This window comes from Myxine glutinosa, chromosome 11 (assembly GCF_964187855.1).
Source record: "Myxine glutinosa chromosome 11, kmMyxGlut1.1, whole genome shotgun sequence".
Taxonomy (NCBI): domain Eukaryota; kingdom Metazoa; phylum Chordata; class Myxini; order Myxiniformes; family Myxinidae; genus Myxine; species Myxine glutinosa.
In genome coordinates, this window is record NC_136271.1 from 130,945,968 (window position 1) to 130,970,984 (window position 25,017).

The 25,017-nt window shown below is 47.7% G+C and overlaps 1 protein-coding gene across 2 annotated transcripts in view; it reads left to right on the forward strand.

The window, feature by feature from the left end:
• Positions 1 to 203: 203 nt before the first annotated feature.
• Positions 204 to 25,017, forward strand: part of ACP7 (acid phosphatase 7, tartrate resistant (putative)) — a 110,433-nt gene continuing 85,619 nt past the window's right edge. Inside the window, exons 1-4 of one of the 2 annotated variants that reach the window (XM_068131035.2) lie at positions 204 to 369; positions 2,585 to 2,719; positions 13,169 to 13,369; positions 16,421 to 16,603. In XM_068131035.2, the coding sequence (XP_067987136.2) occupies positions 234 to 369; positions 2,585 to 2,719; positions 13,169 to 13,369; positions 16,421 to 16,603 (655 nt within the window). In that variant the 5' untranslated portion in view covers positions 204 to 233. Of the gene's footprint in view, positions 465 to 2,584; positions 2,720 to 13,168; positions 13,370 to 16,420; positions 16,604 to 25,017 lie in introns of both variants that reach the window. The other variant, XM_068131033.2, reaches the window with a different exon arrangement.

Here is a 25,017-nt window from a genome sequence, read left to right on the forward strand (position 1 = left end):
CGGCGCCCGGCAATACCGCAGTGCAGGATATTTAATTATTTGGCATGGGGGCGGTGTACTTTGAATGTGTCTGTACTTGTTATCCGGGGCTCCTCCGGCGCCCGGCAATACCGCAGTGCAGGATATTTAATTATTTGGCATGGGGCGGTGTACTTTGAATGTGTCTGTACTTGTTATCCGGGGCACCTCCGGCGCCCGGCAATACCGCAGTGCAGGATATTTAATTATTTGGCATGGGGGCGGTGTACTTTGAATGTGTCTGTACTTGTTATCCTTTTAACGAGGATGAGCTCAACAAAACACAAAATCAATACAACAACAACAACAACAACAACCACACGAACTGGCGGAGAAGAGGAAGTCCGTTCGGTAAATCTGGGAATGAAACATCGTGACGTGGACGCGGGTTCATGGTGTCGCTTTGTGCAGGTCTTAGTGAATCGGTTTCTGGCTCTTATCGTCGTGTAAGTAAATGTACTGTGTGTGCGTGCGTGTGTGTTTGTATATGTGTGCGGTGCGTGTGTGTGTGTTTGTATATGTGTGCGGTGCGTGTGTGTGTGTTTGTATATGTGTGCGGTGTGTGTGTGTGTTTGTATATGTGTGCGGTGTGTGTGTGTGTGTGTATATATGTGTGCGTTGTGCGTTGTGTGTGTGTGTGTGTGTGTGTGTGTGTGTGTGTGTGTGTGTGTGTGTGTGTGTGTGTGTGTGTGTGTGTGTGAATAAAAGAGAGAGATAGAATTGTGAGGAACAGAAATGAAAAAACGAGATGTGTGTGAATGTGTGTGTGTATATGTATGTGTGTGTGTGTGTTTGTATATGTGTGCGGTGTGTGTGTATGTGTGTGTGTGTGTGTGTGTGTGTGTGTGTGTGTGTGTGTGTGTGTGTGTGAATAAAAGAGAGAGATAGAATTGTGAGGAACAGAAATGAAAAAACGAGATGTGTGTGTGAATGTGTGTGTGTGTGTGTATGTATATGTATGTGTATATGTATGTGTGTGTGTGTGTTTGTATATGTGTGCGGTGTGTGTGTTTATGTGCATGGGTGTATGTGTGTGTGTGTGTGTGTGTGTGTGTGTGTGTGTTTGTGTGTTTATCGATTATGATTGTGTGGGTGTGTGTGTTTATCGATTATGATTGTGTGAGGTGTGTGTGTTTATCGATTATGATTGTGTGGGTGTGTGTGTTTATCGATTATGATTGTGTGTGTGTGTGTGTGTGTGTTTATCGATTATGATTGTGTGAGGTGTGTGTTTATCGATTATGATTGTGTGGGTTTGTGTTTATCGATTATGATTGTGTGGGTGTGTGTGTTTATCGATTATGATTGTGTGTGTGTGTGTGTGTGTGTTTATCGATTATGATTGTGTGGATGTGTGGTTATCAATTATGATTGTGTGGGTGTGTGTGTTTATCGATTATGATTGTGTGGGTGTGTGTTTATCGATTATGATTGTGTGGGTGTGTGTTTATCGATTATGATTGTGTGTGGTGTGTGTGTGTTTATCGATTATGATTGTGTGAGGTGTGTGTGTGTTTATCGATTATGATTGTGTGAGGTGTGTGTTTATCGATTATGATTGTGTGGGTGTGTGTGTTTATCGATTATGATTGTGTGAGGTGTGTGTTTATCGATTATGATTGTGTGTGGTGTGTGTGTGTTTATCGATTATGATTGTGTGAGGTGTGTGTTTATCGATTATGATTGTGTGGGTGTGTGTGTTTATCGATTATGATTGTGTGAGGTGTGTGTTTATCGATTATGATTGTGTGTGGTGTGTGTGTGTTTATCGATTATGATTGTGTGAGGTGTGTGTGTGTTTATCGATTATGATTGTGTGAGGTGTGTGTGTGTTTATCGATTATGATTGTGTGAGGTGTGTGTGTTTATCGATTATGATTGTGTGGATGTGTGCTTATCAATTATGATTGTGTGGGTGTGTGTGTTTATCGATTATGATTGTGTGGGTGTGTGTTTATCGATTATGATTGTGTGGGTGTGTGTGTTTATCGATTATGATTGTGTGTGTGTTTATCGATTATGATTGTGTGGGTGTGTGTGTTTATCGATTGTGATTGTGTGTGTGTTTATCGATTATGATTGTGTGAGGTGTGTGTTTATCGATTATGATTGTGTGGGTGTGTGTGTTTATCGATTATGATTGTGTGAGGTGTGTGTTTATCGATTATGATTGTGTGTGGTGTGTGTGTGTTTATCGATTATGATTGTGTGAGGTGTGTGTGTGTTTATCGATTATGATTGTGTGAGGTGTGTGTGTTTATCGATTATGATTGTGTGAGGTGTGTGTGTTTATCGATTATGATTGTGTGGATGTGTGGTTATCGATTATGATTGTGTGGATGTGCATGTTTATCGATTATGATTGTGTGAGGTGTGTGTGTTTATCGATTATGATTGTGTGAGGCGTGTGTTTATCGATTATGATTGTGTGTGGGTGTGTGTGTTTATCGATTATGATTGTGTGGGTGTGTGTGTTTATCGATTATGATTGTGTGTGGTGTGTGTTGTTTTTTTGTTTCGTCGCACTTGTCTGCACATCATCACTGTATATGTAAACCTTTGTCAGGCGACAAGACCCTCCTGATGCCCTATTATGAAATGCCTGGACTCGGCCCCACTCTACTTATCGCACTGGTTACGGTGGTTGTCGCCAAGCATCCTCTGTTGCTGCAACCTGAGCAAGTGCATTTAGCTCTGAAAGGTGAGTTGGAGGGGATGAGCGAATGGTGGGGGTGGGGTGGAGGTGGAGTTCGGGGTAGGGGTGGGAGTGGGGGTGGGGGTGGGGGGTAGAGGTGGGGTGGGGGTGCAGTTGGGGGTAAGGGTGGGGGTGGGAGGTAGGAAGGTTGAGAGGAGGAAGTAATTGGGAGGGAAAGTGAGTTTGTTAATGTGGATGTGCCATATAGGACTTGCTATTTGTATAGAAAATCGACACATATACAGAATATCATTGATGTTATGTGCAGCGAAACTGTTTATCTATACATCTATACTGTATAAAACAGAGATGGCTGCCCGTTCATCCATTTGTGTTTATGCTGATTGGCTGGTGTGAGGCTGGGTGCAATGTGATTGGCTTCCGGCAAGATTGAATTAATATATATTGTACCGGTATGTGCTGATTAAAAGCTGATATTCGAAATCTTATTCCATATTTAACGATCGGAACTCATGGCTTAAATAATAATTATATCTAGAGTGGAATTGAAATTATTTCGAAATCATTGTGTGAAATGGGAACAAAATTCGGAAAAATATATTTCATAAATTAAACAATTAAATAATAAGCTCCGCGAGACGTGAGGTCCAATAGCTCCAAAGTTCATTTTTTTCACTCTTTTAAAGGTAATTATTGTATGTCTAATTTTATCTTACACCATCCAGGGACATCAGTCGTGATTGTATTTTGATTCTACTTTTATTATACATTTTTAACATATTGTAATACATACCGGTACAACTTGTACAATTGAGTACAATTGAGTACCAGTTCACTGGTAATTCCCTGCTTGTCGTAAAAGGCGGCAAAAAGGGTTGGCGTCAGGAAGGGCATCCGGCCGTAAAACATTGCTTCAAAAAGGGGACCGAAAAACAACAACAACCACGGTTCCCGAAAAAGGCCAACCCCCGCTTGCGGGGAAAATGGCCTCTAAAGGTGGTTATACCGGTACAACTTGGAATCACAGTTTGATTATTAACAGTGCATATTCAGGGACAACCTTGGTCATAGTATGACCTCTGAGGTACACACACTCTCCTCCAAGTTGTCTAGCCTGGGTTCAAATCCTGACCCAGCCATAAAACGATCATACTGGAGTGTCACGGACTGGGTAAATCAACAATGTGTGCCGTCCCGCCAATGGACGTTGAACTGAGCAGCCCGTCTTCTGACATTAGTCGGTGGACGTTAAAGATTCCCATGGTGACTTTCACGAAGAACAGGCGAGCTATCGCCGGCACCCTAGCCAAACTAAATTCCTGCCCAAACTACTGCTGGGAAGGCAATGGCAAACCACCCAGTATAACCCTTGTTCAGGAAGCTGCTTTTGTGGCACAGACACTCTGTAATGAGTATGGCACATCAGATATCAAATATAAGAACAACTGAATCGCGAAAGCGAAAAAAAACTGAAAAGGAAATTAAATGAGGGGAGTGGGGGAGAGATAGGGGGGAATGAGGGAATGGGGGAATGAGTGGGTGGGTGAGTGAGGGAGAAGGGAAAGAGGGAGAGAGGGAGAGAGGGAGAGAGGGAGAGACAAGAGAGGGGGAGACAAGAGAGGGAGAGACAAGAGAGGGAGAGACAAGAGAGGGAGAGACAAGAAAGGGAGAGTGTAAAGTATCTCGACAAACTGCGATCAATTGTCGTACGCGTTTATTCACTCTGCCAATCAAGGCCCGATTCACAGCAGCGCCATCCGAGCTCTGGCGTAGGGATACAACCCGGTCCCGGTGTAGGGATACAACGGTGAACATTTGCACTGCATACATGACATCCTCCCCTTTAAGTCCAAAATTACCAAGAGCAATATACGTGCTAGATTTCCAGAATTGACATTTCAAAAGCAACATTTCCAAAACATGTGAAAATATGTGTGCAAACGGTTATGAGAATAATGAAAATACGTGAAAATAGAACATGTGTCAACGTGAAAAAAAACATCTTCAAAGATTCAACCGGTCGGGTGCTTTTCTCTCACGCATTGAGCGTCGCGGTGTACCAGTGGATACAGAGTCCGAGGTGATTCCTTTGGGTCGCGGTGTACCAGTGGATACAGAGTCCGAGGTGATTCCTTTGGTCTCCACGAAGGGTGTAGCGTTTGCAGAGGTTTTCGGGGCATCCGAGCTGGCTGGAGCGGCCACGACGATCTCCGGCAGTGGCGGGTCGAACTGTTGTCCTGACTGTGACGATGCTACAGGCTCCATCGACTCACAGTGACGGTAGGTTATGTGGTCCTGATGTCGACGAATTTTGCGGCCGTCCTGCAGGCGAATCACACTGGACAGTGGACCTGGCTTCTCGATGATGTCTCCCGGTAGCCACGTCGCACCTGCACCAAAATTTCGGGCAAACACTGGATCTCCAATGTTGATACATCGACTGTTGGACGTCTTATCGTGCACCAACTTTTGATTAAGCTGGCTCTGATAAACATTTGATGATATGTCTGGTTTGAGATTGTCAAGTGTCGATCTCAAGTGTCGTTTCATCAATAACTCAGACGGAGCTGCACCGGTTGTTGATTGTGGCGTGATGCGGTATTTGAACAGGAGACGAGACAGCTTTGTTTCCAGGGTTCCCTCCTGAAGTTTCTGCAATCCGGATTTGATGATTCCCACGGATCGTTCGGCCAAGCCATTTGAAGCCTGGTGATGTGGGCTGACAAACTTATGTTTGATGCCGTTCCGACGTGTGAACTTGGCAAACTCGGTACTGGAAAAACACGAACCGTTATCACTCACGATCATCCTGGGCAGACCATGAGTGGCGAAACAGCGTCTGAGTCTTTCGATGACAATGGCTGACGTAGTACCACGCGTCACATAGGCATCAATCCATTTTGTGTGCGCGTCCGTAATTATTAGAATCATGCTGCCGTTAATAGGCCCGGCATAATCGAGATGTAGGCGATGCCACGGTTCGCTGGGCCATTCCCAGGGATGCAGTGGCGCTTTCGCAGGTGTATTCCGGGTGCTCTGGCAGGGGTAACAATGTCGAACATGATGTTCGATATCAGCATCAAGATTCGGCCACCACACATAGTTTCTGGCGAGTGACTTCATCTTCACAATCCCGGGGTGACAGTCATGGATTTCATCCATGACCCTGGAACGCAGATTTTTCGGGATCACGACACGACATCCCCAGAGTAGGCAACCATTTTCCACGCTGAGTTCGTTTTTACGTGCTTTAAAAGCCGCAAAATCTGGGTCACCCTCAGGTAGCAAATGCCATCCAAGCTGTACAGCCTGGACAGTTCTGGACAGAACGGGGTCTCGTCGAGTATGAGTGCGGATCTGGCCAGAATCGACAGCACAATCTTCCAGATGATCCATCAGTGCGATAATGGATCCTGGTGTAGGCGAATCATCAACGGATTCTGGAAGGGGTAACCGACTCATGGCATCTGCATTTGTGATAGACGAACCGGGCTTATAACATATGGTGTAGTCATAAGCAGCGAGAAACAGGGACCAGCGGATGATCCTGGGCGGTAGTGTGTCAGATGTCGCCTTAGTTGGACCAAACAGACTGATCAGCGGCTTGTGATCAGTGCGAATCGTGAAATGATGTCCAAGAAGGTACTGGCGAAATTTGCCAACGCCGAAAACGATTCCCAATCCTTCCTTGTCAAGTTGGGAATAGTTTTTCTCTGCCGGGGTCAACGTTCTGGATGCAAATGCAACCGGTCTTTCTGTACCATCAGGCATCACGTGCGATAATACACTCCCCACTCCATACCGACAGGCATCGCATGTCAGCACAAGATCCTTCTCTGGATCAAAATGAACGAGAACATTGGACGATTTGAGCAGATCCTTAGAGGTCTGGAATGCTGATTGTTCACTAGACCCCCAGCTCCAGGAGACTCCTTTCCTCAAAAGCCGATAAAGGGGGCCCAAAACGTCGGTCACATTCGGGATGTAACGACCATAGAACTGAAGCAAACCGAGGTATGACTTCAATTCGGTCACATCTCGTGGAGAAGGAGCATCCTTGATAGCTCGGACTTTCTCATCTGTCGGGTGTAGACCCTCGGCATCAATCGTATGACCCAGGTACGTGACTGATGGCACCATAAACTTGCACTTGTCTCGACGCAAACGTAGGCCGGAGTCCGAAATCTTCTTCAGAACTCTCTCCAGGTTCTGTAGATGTTCCACGTCCGTACGACCAGTAACCAGAATATCATCCTGGTAACAAACGACGTTGCGTTCGGCAGCAAACAAACTGTCCATGACACGCTGATAAATTCCAGGTGCAGATTTCACTCCAAAACTAAGTCGGTGGTACCTATACAACCCACGATGCGTGTTGATGGTAAGATACTGTTTCGAATTCTCGTCCAAGCAGAGCTGTAGATAGGCGGATTTGAGATCGAGTTTCGTAAAAGTCTTGCCTCCCGTGAGACGAGCATAGAGGTCTTCGATCCTCGGGATTGGATATTTATCCAATGAAGAACACCTGTTCACGGTCATTTTATAATCTCCACATATGCGGATGGACTGGTCCGATTTTATGACTGGAACGATGGGCGCCGCCCATTCGGCATACTGGATTTGCTCGATGATCCCCAGATTTTCAAGATGATCCAGTTCCTTGTCAATCCGCTCACGCAGGGCGAAAGGGACTGGGCGAGCCCTGCAAAATATAGGATTGGCATCCCGGTCAACCCTGAGTTTAGCCGTATGTCCTTTCAAGGTTCCAAGCTCATCCTTGAAGACATCCGGGTACGTATCCAGCACATTTTTGAGTGTGTATGCTGCGGTAGGAGAAACATTGGCTGCCCGGAGTTGATGAATGCTTTCCCACTTCAGTCGAATTATGCTCAACCAGTTCCTGCCGAGTAAGGAAGGGCCCTTTCCAGGAATGACGATCAGGGGTAGGTGAAACTCACGGTTATCGTAGCCCACCGTGACATCACATGTACCGCAGGGAACAATCTTCTCACCTGTATAGGTGGAGAGTCCATAGGTAGTAGGTTTCAGATGGGGTCGGTCAGCATCACTCCACAGGTTTGTGAAAACAGCATGGCTGATGAGCGAGACGGCCGCACCAGTGTCGACCTCCATTTGCAATGGTCGATTGTTGACGACAACATTGGCAAGAAGAGGGTCCCGCCTATGGTGAGAATCAATATGAAGCAGGTCATACGATTCTGAGTTGTCGGAAACAGAGCTCACCTGGTCAAGCTCGGGTTCCTCCGAACCGATAAACTGATGAATCTTGTCAGCAGCTTTTCCTTTTCCCGATTTGCGAGTGATGCAAGCTGGAGCAATATGGCCAGTTTTCGAACAGAAATGGCAGGTGGCATCTTTGAACCGACACGTCTCCGGAGGGTGCTTTCCGTTGCACCGAAAACAGTTGTTGTGGGTTTGAGACTGCACTGGCTTCTGACGAGGAGCCTTGTTCCAACGTTGTGGCTGAACATGATCCAACCGATTCACAGCAGGGCTGGTACCAGATGAGCGAGTGGCACCGATGCTTGTAGCGTTGCGTTCAGCACTTTCCATGGAAATTGCGGTGTCTCTGGCATTTTGGAACGTCAGTCTTCTCTCAGCAAGCAGGCGTCTACGAGTGCGGTCATCGGACATGCCAACCACCAGCAAATCACGAAGCATGTCATCAATCGTGTCCCCAAACTCACACAGATGTGACAGTTTTTTGAGGTGTGCAATGAAGTCTGCGATCGACTGACCTTGCTGCTGTCTGCACATGTAAAAATTAAACCGACACAGGATGACTGAAGGAGATGGGTTGCAATGTTCCTTCAAAGCGGCCTTGAGCTCTGCATACGTGAGCTCCTGGATTGTCCGAGGCCGAATCAGGTTTTTAACGAGTGTGAACGTCTCACCTCCGCAAACGGACAGGAAGACGGCCTTCATCAGGCCTTCGGTCGCAATGCCGTTCGCCTCGAAGTAGAAAGACAAACGCTCAGAATACGTGTCAAAATCCCCCTCATGAGGGTCGAATTCATCGATATGGCCGAAAGATGTCATGGTCTAGATGTTTATCCTCGTCGCCATGTAAAGTATCTCGACAAACTGCGATCAATTGTCGTACGCGTTTATTCACTCTGCCAATCAAGGCCCGATTCACAGCAGCGCCATCCGAGCTCTGGCGTAGGGATACAACCCGGTCCCGGTGTAGGGATACAACGGTGAACATTTGCACTGCATACATGACAGAGAGACAAGAGAGGGAGAGACAAGAGAGGGAGAGACAAGAGAGGGAGAGACAAGAGAGGGAGAGACAAGAGAGGGAGAGACAAGAGAGGGAGAGACAAGAGAGGGAGAGACAAGAGAGGGAGAGACAAGAGAGGGAGAGACAAGAGAGGGAGAGACAAGAAAGGGAGAGACAAGAGAGGAAGAGACAAGAGAGGAAGAGACAAGAGAGGGAGAGACAAGAGAGGGAGAGACAAGAGAGGAAGAGACAAGAGAGGAAGAGACAAGAGAGGGAGAGACAAGAGAGGGAGAGACAAGAGAGGGAGAGACAAGAAAGGGAGAGACAAGAGAGGAAGAGACAAGAGAGGGAGAGACAAGAGAGGAAGAGACAAGAAAGGGAGAGACAAGAGAGGGAGAGACAAGAGAGGAAGAGACAAGAAAGGGAGAGACGACACTTTTTATAGCTTTTTCTCATCGCTTGATAGTTTGGCAAACATAACAACTGTTTGCATACACATTCTTTTGTCTCCGGGCTGTGTTTGTCTTTTATTAATTACCCTGCACTCGCGAAGCGAAAGGCGGGGTTTAGCATTCAGGTCCGTACTTGTCTGCATTTCAGTAGAGTAAAGTGTATGCCGTGTCTGCATTTTAAAAATTCATTTTCTCGGCAACAGTTGGTCCGATTGACATGAAATTTCCACCAAAGGAGGGCCTCCTCCTGTAGAATATTTTAGTGAATATTATGATGTCATAGTTCACGTGGTACGGACGCCATCTTGGAAAAAGATTACACCTCGATATCTCCCAAACCGCGAAATGGAAAAAATGGAAACATGGCTCATTATCAAGTACTCATCATGGGGAATAAGATATGTTGATGATTATGTCATCGGTGCCTTAATTATGACATCATAATTCGACAAGTACAACACTTGATCTGATCAGTATGAAAAAAAAAATTCCTCTGCAACTGTTAGTCCGATTGGCACGAAATTTTCAGAATATGAGCGGCTCCTCCTGTGGAATTTTTAAAATGATAATTATGACGTCATATGTCACGTAGTACAGGCGCGATCTTGGAAAAATCGGAAAAAGGTTGCACCTCTATATCTCTGAAACCGCTCCATGGAAAAAAAAAACTGAAACATGGCTCATTGTCAAGTACTCCGCTTGGGGAATAAGATATGTTAATGATGATGTCATCGGTGCCTTCGTTATGACGTCATAATTTGACAAATACAACACATCCATCCGATCATTATTTTAAAAAAATCAGCAACTGTTGGTCTAATGGACACGAAATTTTCACCATAGGAGCGCCTCCTCCTTTAGAATATTTTAATGATAATCATGACGTTATAGGTCATGTGTTACAGGCGCCATCGTGGAAAAACCGAAAAACGTTGCACCTCTATATCTCCAAAACGGCTCTATGGAGAAAATGGAAACGTGGCTCATTGTAAATAACTCCATATGAGGAATAGGTGTTGTTAACGATGACATCATTGGTGCCTTAATTAAGACGTCATAATTCGACAGGGACAACGCTTAGTCTGATCAGTTTGAATTTATTGAGCATGATCTATGCAACAATTATTTAGAGAATATAAATTTATGATGTCATCGTTCACGTGGTCTGGCAGCCATATTGGATTTAAAAAAAAAGAAATGTTCAAAAACAGAAGAGTTGGCTCACACAAAGTTGACTGCGCAGGGTAAGTATTCAATGAATACCATCTAGTTTCAGCATGCGTTTAACAACTAAAATGCGATACGTTCTACAATCTTCCCTCTTCCAAATCTTGGTGGCGTCTGGTGAAATCTGTTTCTGGTGTTTGTTCCCACTCCATGCCTTCCCTTACCTCAAACGGATACACAGCTGACTCCGCTCGTGAAAAAGCTGAATGCCTCAACTCTGTGTTTGCCTCTAAATCTTGTGTTCCAAACCCGTCTCTCTCTGTACCCACCATACCCAGTCGTACCCAGCTGCTCCTGGACTCCGTGTCCTTTCCTCCTGACAAGGTGGAGAAGTTTCTGTCAACCCTCGACTCTGATTTTGCAACTGGACCTAACGGCATCAGCCCATGTGTCCTAAAATCCTGCTCTGCCGCTCTTTCACTCCCTCTCTCTGTTCTCTTCACCCTCTCTTTTGCTCAAGGTCATCTGCCATCAGCTTGGAAATCAGCCAACATCACCGCTTTACAAAAAAAAGGTGCAAAAACAGATCCTTGCAACTACAGACCAATCAGCCTTCTCCCAATTATCAGCAAAGTCATGGAATCAATCATTGCTTCGGATATCAAATCTTTCCTCTTCTCCAATGGCTTGATCTCTGATCATCAATTTGGTTTCAGACCAGGTCACTCTACTCTGGACATGCTGCTTCTGCTCTCTCAACAATGGATGGATGTCCTCAATGCCAAACAGGAAATTAGAGCGGTCTCCCTTAACATATAACGTGCCTTCGATACGGTCTGGCAGCCCGCTCTGCTCACCAAACTCTCCTCCTATGGTATCCATGGAAATCTCCACTCATGGCTTGCGGACTTCCTCTCTAGCCGTAGTCAACGTGTGGCCCTGAATGGGTTTCTCTCATCTCCTCTTCCTGTTCAGGCTGGAGTTCCCCAAGGCAGTGTTCTGGGCCCTGTGCTTTTTCTGGTCTTCATCAATGATTTCTCTGACTCTCTTGAAAATCCTCTCTACCTCTTTGCTGATGACTCCACTCTCTGCTGCTCCATTCCTCATCCCTCAGATCGGCAGTCTGCAGCCTCCTCACTCTCTGCAGACCTGGTCAAAATCACAGACTGGGCAAACAAGTGGAACACGTCTTTCAATCCTGACAAATTTCACACTCTTACTATGTCTCTCCGAAAAGACCGACTGGACAACCCTCCCATCTACTTTCTGAACAATCCTCTCCAAGAAGTTCTGTCACTCAAGCTCTTGGGTCTCACTATCTGCTATGATCTTTCCTGGGAAAACCACATTTCCAATCTGGCCTCCAAAGCCAGTCGACGACTGGGCATCCTCCATCGTGCGAAGTCCTTCCTTGGCACACCTGAGCTCCTCACCACAAACAAGGCTTTCATCCGCAGCTCAATGGAATACTGTTCTCCCCTCTGGGCCGGTGCTCCTGCCTCACACCTAGCTCGGCTTCACGCTGTTGAAACCACAGCTTTCAGAATCATTGGAATCTCCCGCGATGAAGCTAACTCTGAGGGCCTTTCACTTACTCACCGCAGGCAGGTTGGTGGTCTTTCTGTCTTCTACCGACTCCTCTCCGGCCTTGCTCCCCCAGCTCTCTCTGGGCTCTGTCCCCCAAATATTCCTACAGGTCGTACAAGATCTGCCTGCAACCCTCTTATGGTTAAACTGCCAAAATCAAGACTCTCTGCTCACCTTCACTCCTTCATTCCTCTTTTCTCCCGCCTCTGAAACAAACTCCCTCATTCTCTTCAATCCAACTCCTCCCTCCAGGTCTTTAAAACGGCTGTTCACCACCATCTCTTATCTTCCCCCATCCAAAACTTTGATCTTTTCTACCCCCACTAATTTCACCCCAGATCCACGTTTTTGAAAAACCAACTTCTTTCCTGGAAATCCTTGCAGTGTCCTTGTGTTTTATACTTCTCCAACCCCCTCCCCCTTCCTAGGCCTACCCCCCCCCCAAACCCTCTCCCTCCCACAGATCTCCATACTGGCACGTACTGGCTTGGGCGGCGATGCAGTGTCTAAATCCAGTATTGGACTCTGCTGCTCTACCTGACCAGATTAGAAGCAAGATATTTCATGCCACAGTAAAACAGTATTGTTGTACAATGCGGACACTTGGGTGTTGACTGATGACTTTCAGCAGGAAATTGATGCAACACTCCACCTCACTAATGAGGAGCTTTACCGGCGTGCCGAGCTCAAACCACCGAACCACGTGTTGCGAGCACAGATACTGTGACTAGCTAGACATATTATTCGATCTGAAGGGTATTGCATTCAATGAATCCAACATGTGTTGACTTGGCATCCCACACAGCGGTTGCGTCATGGTCAAGGCCGCACCAGGATTTATCTTGATAGGCTCTTGTTGGATTGTGACGCCCCTGATCAGATCTCAGCAATACAGCATCTCAGAACATTGGCCAATAATAGGGTTATCTGACATCCCTACTTAAATGCTTTTACGTGTATTTTGTACTTGTACATGTGTCCTTTTCTTACCGTAATCATAACATGTGACGTATTATTATTGTTATTACCCATGTATGTGTGCAGGAAACCCATGTACGATGTTGGTCTCATGGGTCACTGGAAACGTCACTGAATCGGTGGTTGAGTATGGCTTACTACCAGGAAGACCATTTTCACTGAGGGCCAAAGGGAGCAGCAAAGTGTTTGTGGATGGAGGTTCAGCCAAGCGCTCTATGTATATCCATGAGGTGCTCCTTGAGCGTCTTGTTCCTGGTTCTCGGTATGGTAAGTGAAATTGAATGGACCCTCCCACCGTCTTCTGCCCTCTCCCTCCCACCGTCTTGTGTCCTCTCCCTCCCACCGTCTTCTGCCCTCTCCCACCCACCATCTTCTGCCCTCTCCCTCCCACCGTCTTGTGACCTCTCCCTCCCACCATCTTCTGCCCTCTCCCTCCCACCGTCTTCTGCCCTCTCCCACCCACCGTCTTCTGCCCTCTCCCACCCACCGTCTTCTGCCCTCTCCCACCCACCATCTTCTGCCCTCTCCCTCCCACCGTCTTCTGCCCTCTCCCACCCACCATCTTCTGCCCTCTCCCTCCCACCGTCTTGTGACCTCTCCCTCCCACCATCTTCTGCCCTCTCCCTCCCACCGTCTTCTGCCCTCTCCCACCCACCGTCTTCTGCCCTCTCCCTCCCACCATCTTCTGCCCTCTCCCTCCCACCGTCTTCTGCCCTCTCCCACCCACCGTCTTCTGCCCTCTCCCTCCCACCATCTTCTGCCCTCTCCCTCCCACCGTCTTCTGCCCTCTCCCTCCCACCGTCTTCTGCCCTCTCCCACCCACCGTCTTCTGCCCTTTCACACCCACCGTCTTCTGCCCCCTCTCACCCACCATCTTCTGCCCTCTCCCACCCACCGTCTTCTGCCCTCTCCCACCCACCGTCTTCTGCCCTTTCACACCCACCGTCTTCTGCCCCCTCTCACCCACCATCTTCTGCCCTCTCCCACCCACCGTCTTCTGCCCTCTCCCACCCACCGTCTTCTGCCCTCTCCCACCCACCGTCTTCTGCCCTCTCCCACCCACCGTCTTTTGCCCTCTCCCACCCACCGTCTTCTGCCCTCTCCCACCCACCGTTTTCTGCCCTCTCACTCCCACCGTCTTCTGCCCTCTCCAACCCACCGTCTTCTGCCGTCTCCCACCCACCGTCTTCTGCCGTCTCCCACCCACCGTCTTCTGCCGTCTCCCACCCACCGTCTTCTGCCGTCTCCCACCCACCGTCTTCTGCCCTCTCCCACCCACCGTCTTCTGCCCTTTCACACCCACCGTCTTCTGCCCCCTCTCACCCACCGTCTTCTGCCCCCTCTCACCCACCGTCTTCTGCGCTCTCCCACCCACCGTCTTCTCGCTTTCCCACCCACCGTCTTCTGCCCTCTCCTTCCCACCGTCTTCTGCCCTCTCCCTCCCACCGTCTTCTGCCCTCTCCCTCCCACCGTCTTCTGCCCTCTCCCTCCCACCGTCTTCTGCCCTCTCCCTCCCACCATCTTCTGCCTTCTCCCTCCCACCGTCTTCTGCCCTCTCACTCCCACCGTCTTCTGCCCTCTCACTCCCACCGTCTTCTGCCCTCTCACTCCCACCGTCTTCTGCTCTCTCACTCCCACCGTCCTCTGCCCTCTCACTCCCACCGTCCACTGCCCTCTCCCTCCCACCGTCTTCTGCCCTCTCCCTCCCACCGTCTTCTGTCCTCTCCCACCCACCGTCTTCTGCCCTCTCCCTCCCACCGTCTTCTGCCCTCTCCCTCCCACCTGCTTCTTCGCTTTTCCTCGTCCTTGCTTTTGCTCTCTTCCTCCCACGTACTTCTGCCCTCTCCCTCCCACCGTCTTCTGCCCTCTCCCTCCCACCGTCTTCTGCCCTCTCCCTCCCACCGTCTTCTGCCCTCTCCATCCCACCATCTTCTGCCTTCTCCCTCCCACCGTCTTCTGCCCTCTCCCTCCCACCGTCTTCTGTCCTCTCCCTCCCACCTGCTTCTTCGCTTTTCCTCGTCCTTGCTTTTGCTCTCTTCCTCCCACCGTCTTCTGCCCTCTCCCTCCCACCATCTTCTGCCTTCTCCCTCCCACCGTCTTCTGCCCTCTCACTCCCACCGTCTTCTGCCCTCTCACTCCCACCGTCTTCTGCCCTCTCCCACCCACCATCTTCTGCCCTCTCCCACCCACCGTCTTCTGCCCTTTCCCACCCACCGTCTTCTGCCCTCTCCCTCCCACCGTCTTCTGCCCTCTCCCTCCCACCGTCTTCTGCCCTCTCCCTCCCACCATCTTCTGCCTTCTCCCTCCCACCGTCTTCTGCCCTCTCACCCCCACCGTCTTCTGCCCTCTCACTCCCACCGTCTTCTGCCCTCTCACTCCCACCGTCTTCTGCTCTCTCACTCCCACCGTCCTCTGCCCTCTCACTCCCACCGTCTACTGCCCTCTCACTCCCACCGTCTTCTGCCCTCTCCCTCCCACCGTCTTCTGTCCTCTCCCACCCACCGTCTTCTGCCCTCTCCCTCCCACCGTCTTCTGCCTTCTCCCTCCCACTTGCTTCTGCCCTCTCCCTCCCACCGTCTTCTGTCCTCTCCCTCCCACCTGCTTCTTCGCTTTTCCTCGTCCTTGCTTTTGCTCTCTCCCTCCCACTTGCTTCTGCCCTCTCCCTCCCACCATCTTCTGCCTTCTCCCTCCCACTTGCTTCTGCCCTCTCCCTCCCACCGTCTTCTGCTCTCTCCCTCCCACTTGCTTCTGCCTTCTCCCTCCCACCATCTTCTGCCCTCTCCCTCCCACTTGCTTCTGCCTTCTCCCTCCCACCATCTTCTGCCCTCTCCCTCCCACTTGCTTCTGCCCTCTCCCTCCCACCGTCTTCTGTCCTCTCCCTCCCACCTGCTTCTTCGCTTTTCCTCGTCCTTGCTTTTGCTCTCTTCCTCCCACTTGCTTCTGCCCTCTCCCTCCCACCTGGTTTGTGGTTTGACTCTCTCCTGCACCTTTCAGTGCTTTGAGTGGAGCGTTGTTCCCCCCTCCACACTCCCACTTGCAGTGCTTTGAGTGGTGCATGTTGTTGCACATGCTGTGCGTGTGACAATGCACAGTTTGTTTGTTTGTTTTTACTATCGCATGAATTTACCAATTTTGGAGTTTGAATCAAAATGACCCTTTAATCATCGGTGTTAACCTGATGGAGCTTCAGAAAATGTATTCATTATTCTCCAGCTGGTGTGTTGCTGCCCTCCATGTTGATCATTAGTTATTTTGGGAATCATGTCTAAGCTTTTTTATTTCTCCTTTGTGTTACTTCTTGACATATTTTCTGTGCAGTTTATCATTGTGGAAGTGGCTTCGGCTGGAGTGACATGTTCAATTTTGTGGCGATGAAAGAGGACACGGCATGGAGCCCACAATTTGCTATTTTTGGGGACATGGGCAATGAAAATGCGCAATCATTGGCTCGCTTACAGAAAGATACACAGCAGGGCATGTACGACGTCATTCTACATGTGGGTGAGTTTGTATTATATTGATGGCATCGGGCAATTCGGGTGACTATTTCAGTTTGCTGGCAATATGTTTGTTTGGGAAGTGGAAGTGGAGGTGAGGTGAGGAGGTGAGGGGGGGATGTGGCTGTCACAAATTCCACTGCATGTTCACATAGATGGATCCTCGAAAAGGGTCGATCTATTAATTTTCTATCTATATAATAACATGTTGGTTCACCCGATCAAGATTGATTATGTGGGCCCGAGTAAACATCAAGAAGATTGATGTTTGAAGCTGCAGCAAAAATTAACCCGGGAGTGCGCCACGGCAATGATGGGCCGAATGGTCTCATATCCTTGCGTGAGGTCGGTTTATCCTCGGTCTCGTGTTGTCGTTTTTTTGTTGGTTTTGTTTCTTTCTGTTTTTCAGATGTGTACGCCCACACACACGGAGTGGGGGGGGGGGGGGAGTAGGGCAGTGGGGAGGGAGGGATTTATGCCCATGACTTATTAACTACTAGCAGAAGTACCCGGCATTGCCGGGCGGGGGAGGGGAGGGGGAGGGGAGGGGAACGGGGGGGGGGGGGGCGAGCCCCTTGGCAAATCGAGCGATTTTTTTTCTCATAGCGTCATAGCGTCATAGCGTCATAGCGTTCATAGCGTCATAGCGTTCATAGCGTCATATCGTTCAAAGCGTCATAGCGTTCATAGCGTCATAGCGTCATCACGTGATCGCTCTGAGCGAATCAGTGCCCACCTGCTCTGATTCCGTTGATTCCATGCGCTGAAATGCACTGAGGTAAATATGAATAAAAAATATGGATCGTCAAATATTTTGAGTTCGGCCATGTTCGTCCCAGGCTCAATGGCCATGTCTATGCCAAATATCAAGCACGTAAGCCTCTCCGTTTAGGAGTTTATCGGTAACATTACACACACACACACACACACACACACACACACACACACACACACACACACACACACACACACACACACACACACACACACACACACACACACACACAGTGTTTTTATATATATAGATGGGTACTCTTTAACTATGGGCACATTTGCAAAATTTGGTGGAGGTTAGCTCAGTCATTTTTTTATATGGCTTTCAGATCTGCATACACATACATGCAGATAATTTCTTCGCCAGGGGGCGGGGGTCATTTTTGGGATTGTTTTTATGCCATTGACCTGACCCAGGACACCCCCAGGATGTGTGCCAAATTTGTTGGCGATTGGCACAGGGATATGGAATCTACTATGTAAGAGAGTTGTTGGTCTGTCTGTGTCTGTCTGTCACCATTTTTCTCAGAGATGGCTAAACGGATCTTCGTCAAACTTTCAGAAGTTCATCAGTGAATGGCGGGGAGTGTTTTAGGCAAAAAAAAAAAAAAAAAAAAAAAAAAAAACTGAAATAAAAAAGTTCGTTTTTTTGGTTAAAGTTTAAAAAATAATAAATCGCTCGATAGTGCCCAAGCCTATTTTTAATTAATGACAGTTATATACAAGTACACATTCGCATAAATAAATACAAAACAATCACCAGACATTTGAACACGAATAAATCAAACAATTCCGGAAGTGTTCTGAAATATAAGAGAGCTGGTAGTAAGGTAGTAAGTTGGTAGTAGGGCTTCTTCTTCTTCTTCCTGATCGGCATCACACTTAACTCAGAAACGTGATGAAGGGCACATTCACCAGCATATAGTTGGATTTTTGTGATGGATTTGTGATGTGATGGAATGGATTCACACCATTGTGATGGATTCTGATTTGGATGTAATTGCTTTTCCATTATATTTACCCTCATTTCAAATATGTTAATGTTTCTTTTTCGCTTGAGCAACACCGGGAACTCCAACTATATACACTTATATACTTTACTTGGGGTACAAATACAAATACAACTTTGTATGGGGCGGGGCTAACATAGGCGATGTGGCCGCGGCCTCATTCGGGGGTGTGGAGGACCGGAATAGGGGTGTAAATTCTCCATGTAAATGTATAGCACCACCTGGTGATGCTGGCAAAGGGTATTACAATTTCCTTTTTTACCTGGGCAACACTGAGGTTATGAAGCACTCTTTGCATGGGAAAGTTTTTCCTCCTCCCCTTCCTCCCTTCCCCCAAAACGGAGGGGCCTGTCAAAGCCAGAGCTGTAGATAGAGAGAGTTTGGCCAACTAAACAAGAGGCGCCATGTTGTTACCCAAGGTCAAGTGCACGCGCGCGTGCGTTCAAGCGTGCATGCAACTTACTGCTATTAGGGACGGGTTTCTTTTTATGTTCCTGAGTTTCATACATTGTTTAGTCAGTTGCGAATGAGTGGAAGTTGGGATGGATGAGTGGAAGGAGGGATGGATGAGAGGAAGGAGGGATGGATGAGTGGAAGGAGGGATGGATGAGTGGAAGGAAGGATGGATGAGTGGAAGGAGGGATGGATGAGTGGAAAGAAGGATGGATGAGTGGAAGGAAGGATGGATGAGTGGAAGGAGGGATGGATTAGTGGAAGGAGGGATGAATGACTGGAAGGAGGGATGGATGAGTGGAAGGAGGGATGGATGAGTGGAAGGAGGGATGGATGAGTGGAAGGAGGGATGGATGAGTGGAAGGAGGGATGGACTAGTGGAAGGAGGGATGGATGACTGGAAGGAGGGATGGATGAGTGGAAGGAGGGATGGATGAGTGGAAGGAGGGATGGATGAGTGGAAGGAGGGATGGATGAGTGGAAGGAGGGATGGATGAGTGGAAGGAAGGATGGATGAGTGGAAGGATGGATGAGTAGAAGGATGGATGAGTGGAAGGATGGATGGATGAGTGGAAGGAAGGAGGGATGGATGATGAGTGGAAGGAAGGATGGATGAGTGGAAGTTGGGATGGATGAGTGGAACTTTGGATGGATGAGTGAAAGTAAGGATGGATGAGTGGAAGATCCATCACTCATCCATCCCTCCTTCCACTCATCATCCATCCTTCCTTCAAATGGCAATCATCCATCCTTCCTTCTACTCATCCATCCCTCCTTCCACTCCTCCATCCCTCCTTCCAGTCATCCATCCTTCCTTTCTTCCACTCATCCATCCCAAATTCCACTCAACCATCCCAACTTCCACTCATCATCCATCATTCCTTCCACTCATCCATCCCAACTTCCACTCATCATCCATCCTTCCTTCCACTCATTCTCCATTCTTCCTTCCACTCATCCATCCCTCCTTCCACTCATCATCTATCCTTCCTTCAAACGGCAATCATCCATCCTTCCTTCTACTCATCCATCCCTCCTTCCACTCCTCCATCCCTCCTTCCAGTCATCCATCCTTCCTTTCTTCCACTCATCCATCCCAACTTCCAATCATCCATCCCTCCTTCCCCTCATCCATCCCAACTTCCACTAAGCGAATGCATGCAATGCGATGCGCGTTCTGCTAGTTACGGAGGTTGGGTAACAACATGGCGCCTGTGAATCACATGACAGCGCTTAACCAATCTTAGGGCAGACCAGTTGAAACCGGGTTGATCGAACTCTCTCTATCTACGGCTCTGGGCAAAGCCACCCCCCCCCCCCCCAAAGGATGTATATGTAGTATATCTTTCCCCTCCCTCTTCCCTCACCTCCCCCTCCCCTCCTCCTCCACTCTCCCCTCCCTTTCCTGCTTCCTTTTCCCTCCTCTCCCCCCCCCCCTCCCAACCCCCTGGCAATGCCGGGTGTTCCTGCTAGTCCTATATATATATATCAAATAAAAGGCCACACATGCATACATACACACATACATACACAATTGCATTTCTCCTGTGAGTATAAACCTCTTCCAACTCAACAAAAAGCCTCAGCTTCCCCCTCCTAACTCTGTCTCATCTTTTCTCACGCTCTCCCCACACCCAACCACAAGTCCTCACCCTTCCCATCCCAACCATAAGGCATCGATCCCCTCTTCACAATGAACCACTGAAGCCCCCCTCCCCCTACCAAAAGTCCTCAACCCCCCTCCTCCCCCTTTCCAAAGTTGTCCCATCTTTACTCTCATCTCCGCCTGCTCATAAAAGCAACAGGGCATTCCTGTTGGATTGGACCGTTCGACTGACTCCACCCACAATTTCTAAGCTACAGCCGCCAATTTGGGAACCCTTTAGAATTGAAACAGCGGAATATGTAACACTTTCTGCTCCCCTATCATGCTATCACTGGCTTTGCAGAAATGCTTTTCACAATTTTAAGAGTAAATAGTCAGATATAATAGCAAACCTGCGTAACCTCCGCAGAGAAAGGGTTCTAAAGGGTAATTCTAAAGGGTTCCCAAATTGGCGGCTGTAGCTTAGAAATTGTGGGTGGAGTCAGTCGAACGGTCCAACCAATGGGTGGAATTCTCAAGCATGGATGCACTCACAGCTGCTTTTATAGTAAACATTTATTTTTTAGCTCACCTGGACCTTAATCCGGCGAGTTTATGCGATCGAGCAGTGTCCGTATATGAGTGAGTGAGTGAGTCTGTAAACGCTTCAGTCATTATCGCCTGAACCAAATATGCGATTTGGATGAAACTTGGCCATGAGCTTCATATCTGATGCCCAACGAAGGTTTATTGACGACATCAAAATCTACGCTCAATGTGGGTGTCTAAGGGGGATTTTGACCCCCCCCCCCCAAAAAAAAATAGGTATTTGCTCTTTTCTTCGAAACTACACACGATTTTGATGAAACAAGGCCACAAGCTTCATACCTGATGACTATCGATGATGTATTGATTGCATCAAAATATGCGCCAATTAAGGATGGATTTGGGGGTAGAGGAGTATCAGTTGAAACCCGAATCCTATCCTGGTTCCTCCTGATGACTCCATCTTTGTCTTTTTGCGTTCCTCCTGATACTCCAGTGCTGTATTTGGTCAGTTATTAGTCCCCTGCTGGTGTACACCGGAGGGGACTATAGGTTTGCACTCCGTCCCTCCGTCTGTCCGTCCATCACGCAAAGAACAGCTTTCCGGACTTTTTTTCCCCTAAACCCTTAACGCTAATGATTTCAAACTTGGTACATGGTTTCCTCACGATAAGTTACAGATCAAGTTCGAACTTCACGACGTTTCGATCATTTTTGACAAAGTTATGGCACTTTGAACTTTGGTAATTTCCCCAACAGTTTTCCGGACTATAATTTGGAGTGCGGTAAGTCAAAGCTGTTAATATTCCTTGTTTTAACTCCAATTTACATTCTGTTTCCACTTTTAGTGAGAAGTAGGGGTCTGTGCAACCATTCATAAACTTTATTTGGTGCAAATTGGATAATTTTTAGCTGAGTTACCTCAGACCGTGAGTTGGTAATTATATAATTCACACATAGTGCAATACGTGCAGGCCGCTCCACGGAGCGACCTTGCGGGCTTATTTTAACTCCGATTTACATTATTTTTCCCCTTGTAGTGAGAAGTAGGGGTCTGTGCAACCATTCATAAACTTTATTTGGTGCAAATTGGATAATTCTTAGCCGAGTTACCTCAGACCGTGAGTTGGTAATTATATAATTCACACAGTGCAATACGTGCAGGCTGCTCCACGGAGCGACCTTGCGGGCTTATTTTAACTCCGATTTACATTCTTTTTCCCCTTGTAGTGAGAAGTAGGGGTCTGTGCAACCATTCATAAACTTTATTTGGTGCAAATTGGATAATTTTTAGCTGAGTTACCTCAGACCGTGAGTTGGTAATTATATAATTCACACATAGTGCAATACGTGCAGGCTGCTCCACGGAGCGACCTTGCGGGCTTATTTTAACTCCGATTTACATTATTTTTCCCCTTGTAGTGAGAAGTAGGGGTCTGTGCAACCATTCATAAACTTTATTTGGTGCAAATTGGATAATTTTTAGCTGAGTTACCTCAGACCGTGAGTTGGTAATTATATAATTCACACAGTGCAATACGTGCAGGCTGCTCCACGGAGCGACCTTGCGGGCTTATTTTAACTCCGATTTACATTCTTTTTCCTCTTGTAGTGAGAAGTAGGGGTCTGTGCAACCATTCATAAACTTTATTTGGTGCAAATCGGATAAATTTTAGCCGAGTTACCTCAGACCGTGAGTTGGTAATTATATAATTCACACAGTGCACTACGTGCAGGCTGCCCCAACAGTTTTCCGGATGACAGACTACCGGTAGGGGACATGTATTGCAGTGCAATACTCAGAATGCTTGTTTGATTGTGGAACTCACATTTTACATGAGGCGAAATTTCCATGGATACCTGCTAGCTATTACATTTGTGAATACTAGGGCATGCCCGTACTATATATATACAGTGGTACCTCGGCTTACGAGTTTAATCCGTTCCGTGACGGAGCTCGTAAGCCAAATCGCTCGTAAGTCAAAGCAAATTTTCCCATTCAAATGCATTGAAATGCTATTAATCCGTTCCAGCCTCAAAAAAAAAACACCAATTTTTTTTGTTAGGTGCTTTTAAATAACAAAAATGTACTTTATAAATAACAAATAATGTATAAACAAGCACGACCTCGTATATACTGTACATAATACAAGAGAATGTAAAGAAATAAACTGGTTTTATTAAGCAGAGGAGAAGAGCATGCCAGGTGAGGTGTGCGTGTTGTCGACTTGGCGAGGCAGTACGATCGTACTCCTTCTACGATATGTACGATTTTGAAGCAGAAGGAGTCCATAAAGGCTATAACGCCAGCCAAGGGCGTTACGATTATTTCAAAGCTCCGGACCTCTATCCATGAAGATATGGAGAAGTTGTTGTTTGTGTGGTTGAAGGAGAAGCAGCTCGCAGGAGATACCGTGACCGAGAGCATCATGTGTTTGAAAAGATTGAAACTCGGATATCGAGCACGGACCACGAGGTGTTTTTTCTTTTTTCTTAATCTCGGTTTCAGTGAACTTTTGCTCTGTGCTCACGTGTACTGTACCTGTACCTGTAATGGTACGTCAGAGGATGGCACCTGTTGTCATCATATTAAGTGCAAGATGTTCTGCATCGTAAGTTGGTACACCGTGGTCTTTCGGCGGTGTTTAAGCCGGCCGTCTTGGCTTCTGTCACCATTGGCATTGAGTCTTTCGATGTAGGTAGGTCGTTGTGTGCCGGTGCCTTGGCCGAATTCCTTCATTGCTGCATTGTTAGCTCACCTGGTTTTTTATACCACATCTTTGGTTATCGGACCAGCGAATGACGTCATCTCCTCCAAAGTATGGCTTATTCTCACTTGTCTTGGACGATCTTCTACTTCTAGCCTTCCACCGTGCATTTGGTGTCCACTGTACTTACTGTACAGTGCCTGGTAAAATTGATGTAATGGGTTTTTGACCGTCAACGCCATGAACCGTCATGAACCGTCATGAACCGTCAACCGCCATGAACCGCCATGAACCGTCAACGCCATGAACCGCTAACACTCAAAAGCCCATTTATCGCGCCTTATAAAGCAAAACGCAAACCGAAAGCCATGCCTCTCAAGCGAGGCGTGCTTCCGTGGTCACGTGATCCACAGGTGTAGCTCATTATACCCGCACGCGCGACACGCTTTGGCGGTCACGTGACCAGCCACTCTGGAGGCGGGGATCCCCGCCGATGACGTCACCGGCTGGAGCAAGGAGATTCCTCGCTCATGTATTTCGACGATTGCGTGTTTTATATCCAAGCAGAGATGCTTTCACGGCAAGATAACCGCGTGACCGGAACCGGAAGCCACAACCGGAAAATTCAAAAAAATAAATTTTTTGAGCTCGTACATCGGATCTCGGCTCGTATCCCAAAGCAACAAACCGCCCGAGCGACGGCTCGTATCCCGAAAAACTCGTACGTTGGGGCACTCGTAAGCCGAGGTACCACTGTATCTAAAATTATATCCCCCCCCTCTATTTACATGAAATGGTTTGGTCCATTCGCAAAGCCAAAGCGAACGGCTTGCGAGTACGGTGACAATCCCCCCCCCTCTATTTACATGAAATGGTTTGGTCCAAAGCGAACGGCTTGCGAGTACGGTGACAATCCCCCCCCTCTATTTACATGAAATGGTTTGGTCCAAAGCGAACGGCTTGCGAGTACGGTGACAACCCCCCCCCCCCCTCTATTTACATGAAATGGTTTGGTCCAAAGCGAACGGCTTGCGGAGTTTGGTAAAGAAATCGCCATAGCGTGCACAAACGCGCAGGAAAGCGAAAGAATCGCAAAGTAGTTTTAATTAGTTTTAAAACATAGTTTAACGCCAACATAGTTTGCCAACGTGAAATAAATGAATACGCTCTCAAATGTGCCGTCCGAGGCAGAGTCTGTTCGCCACGTTCGGCACACGTGATAGCTCGCTGCTCTCTGATTGGTTGAATCGTTTTTTGGACATAGCTCGCTAACTACTTGTCCGATTAATATGAAACCTTGAAAAGGCACATCCTCGGGTCCCCAGCAATATACCTGGCAAGT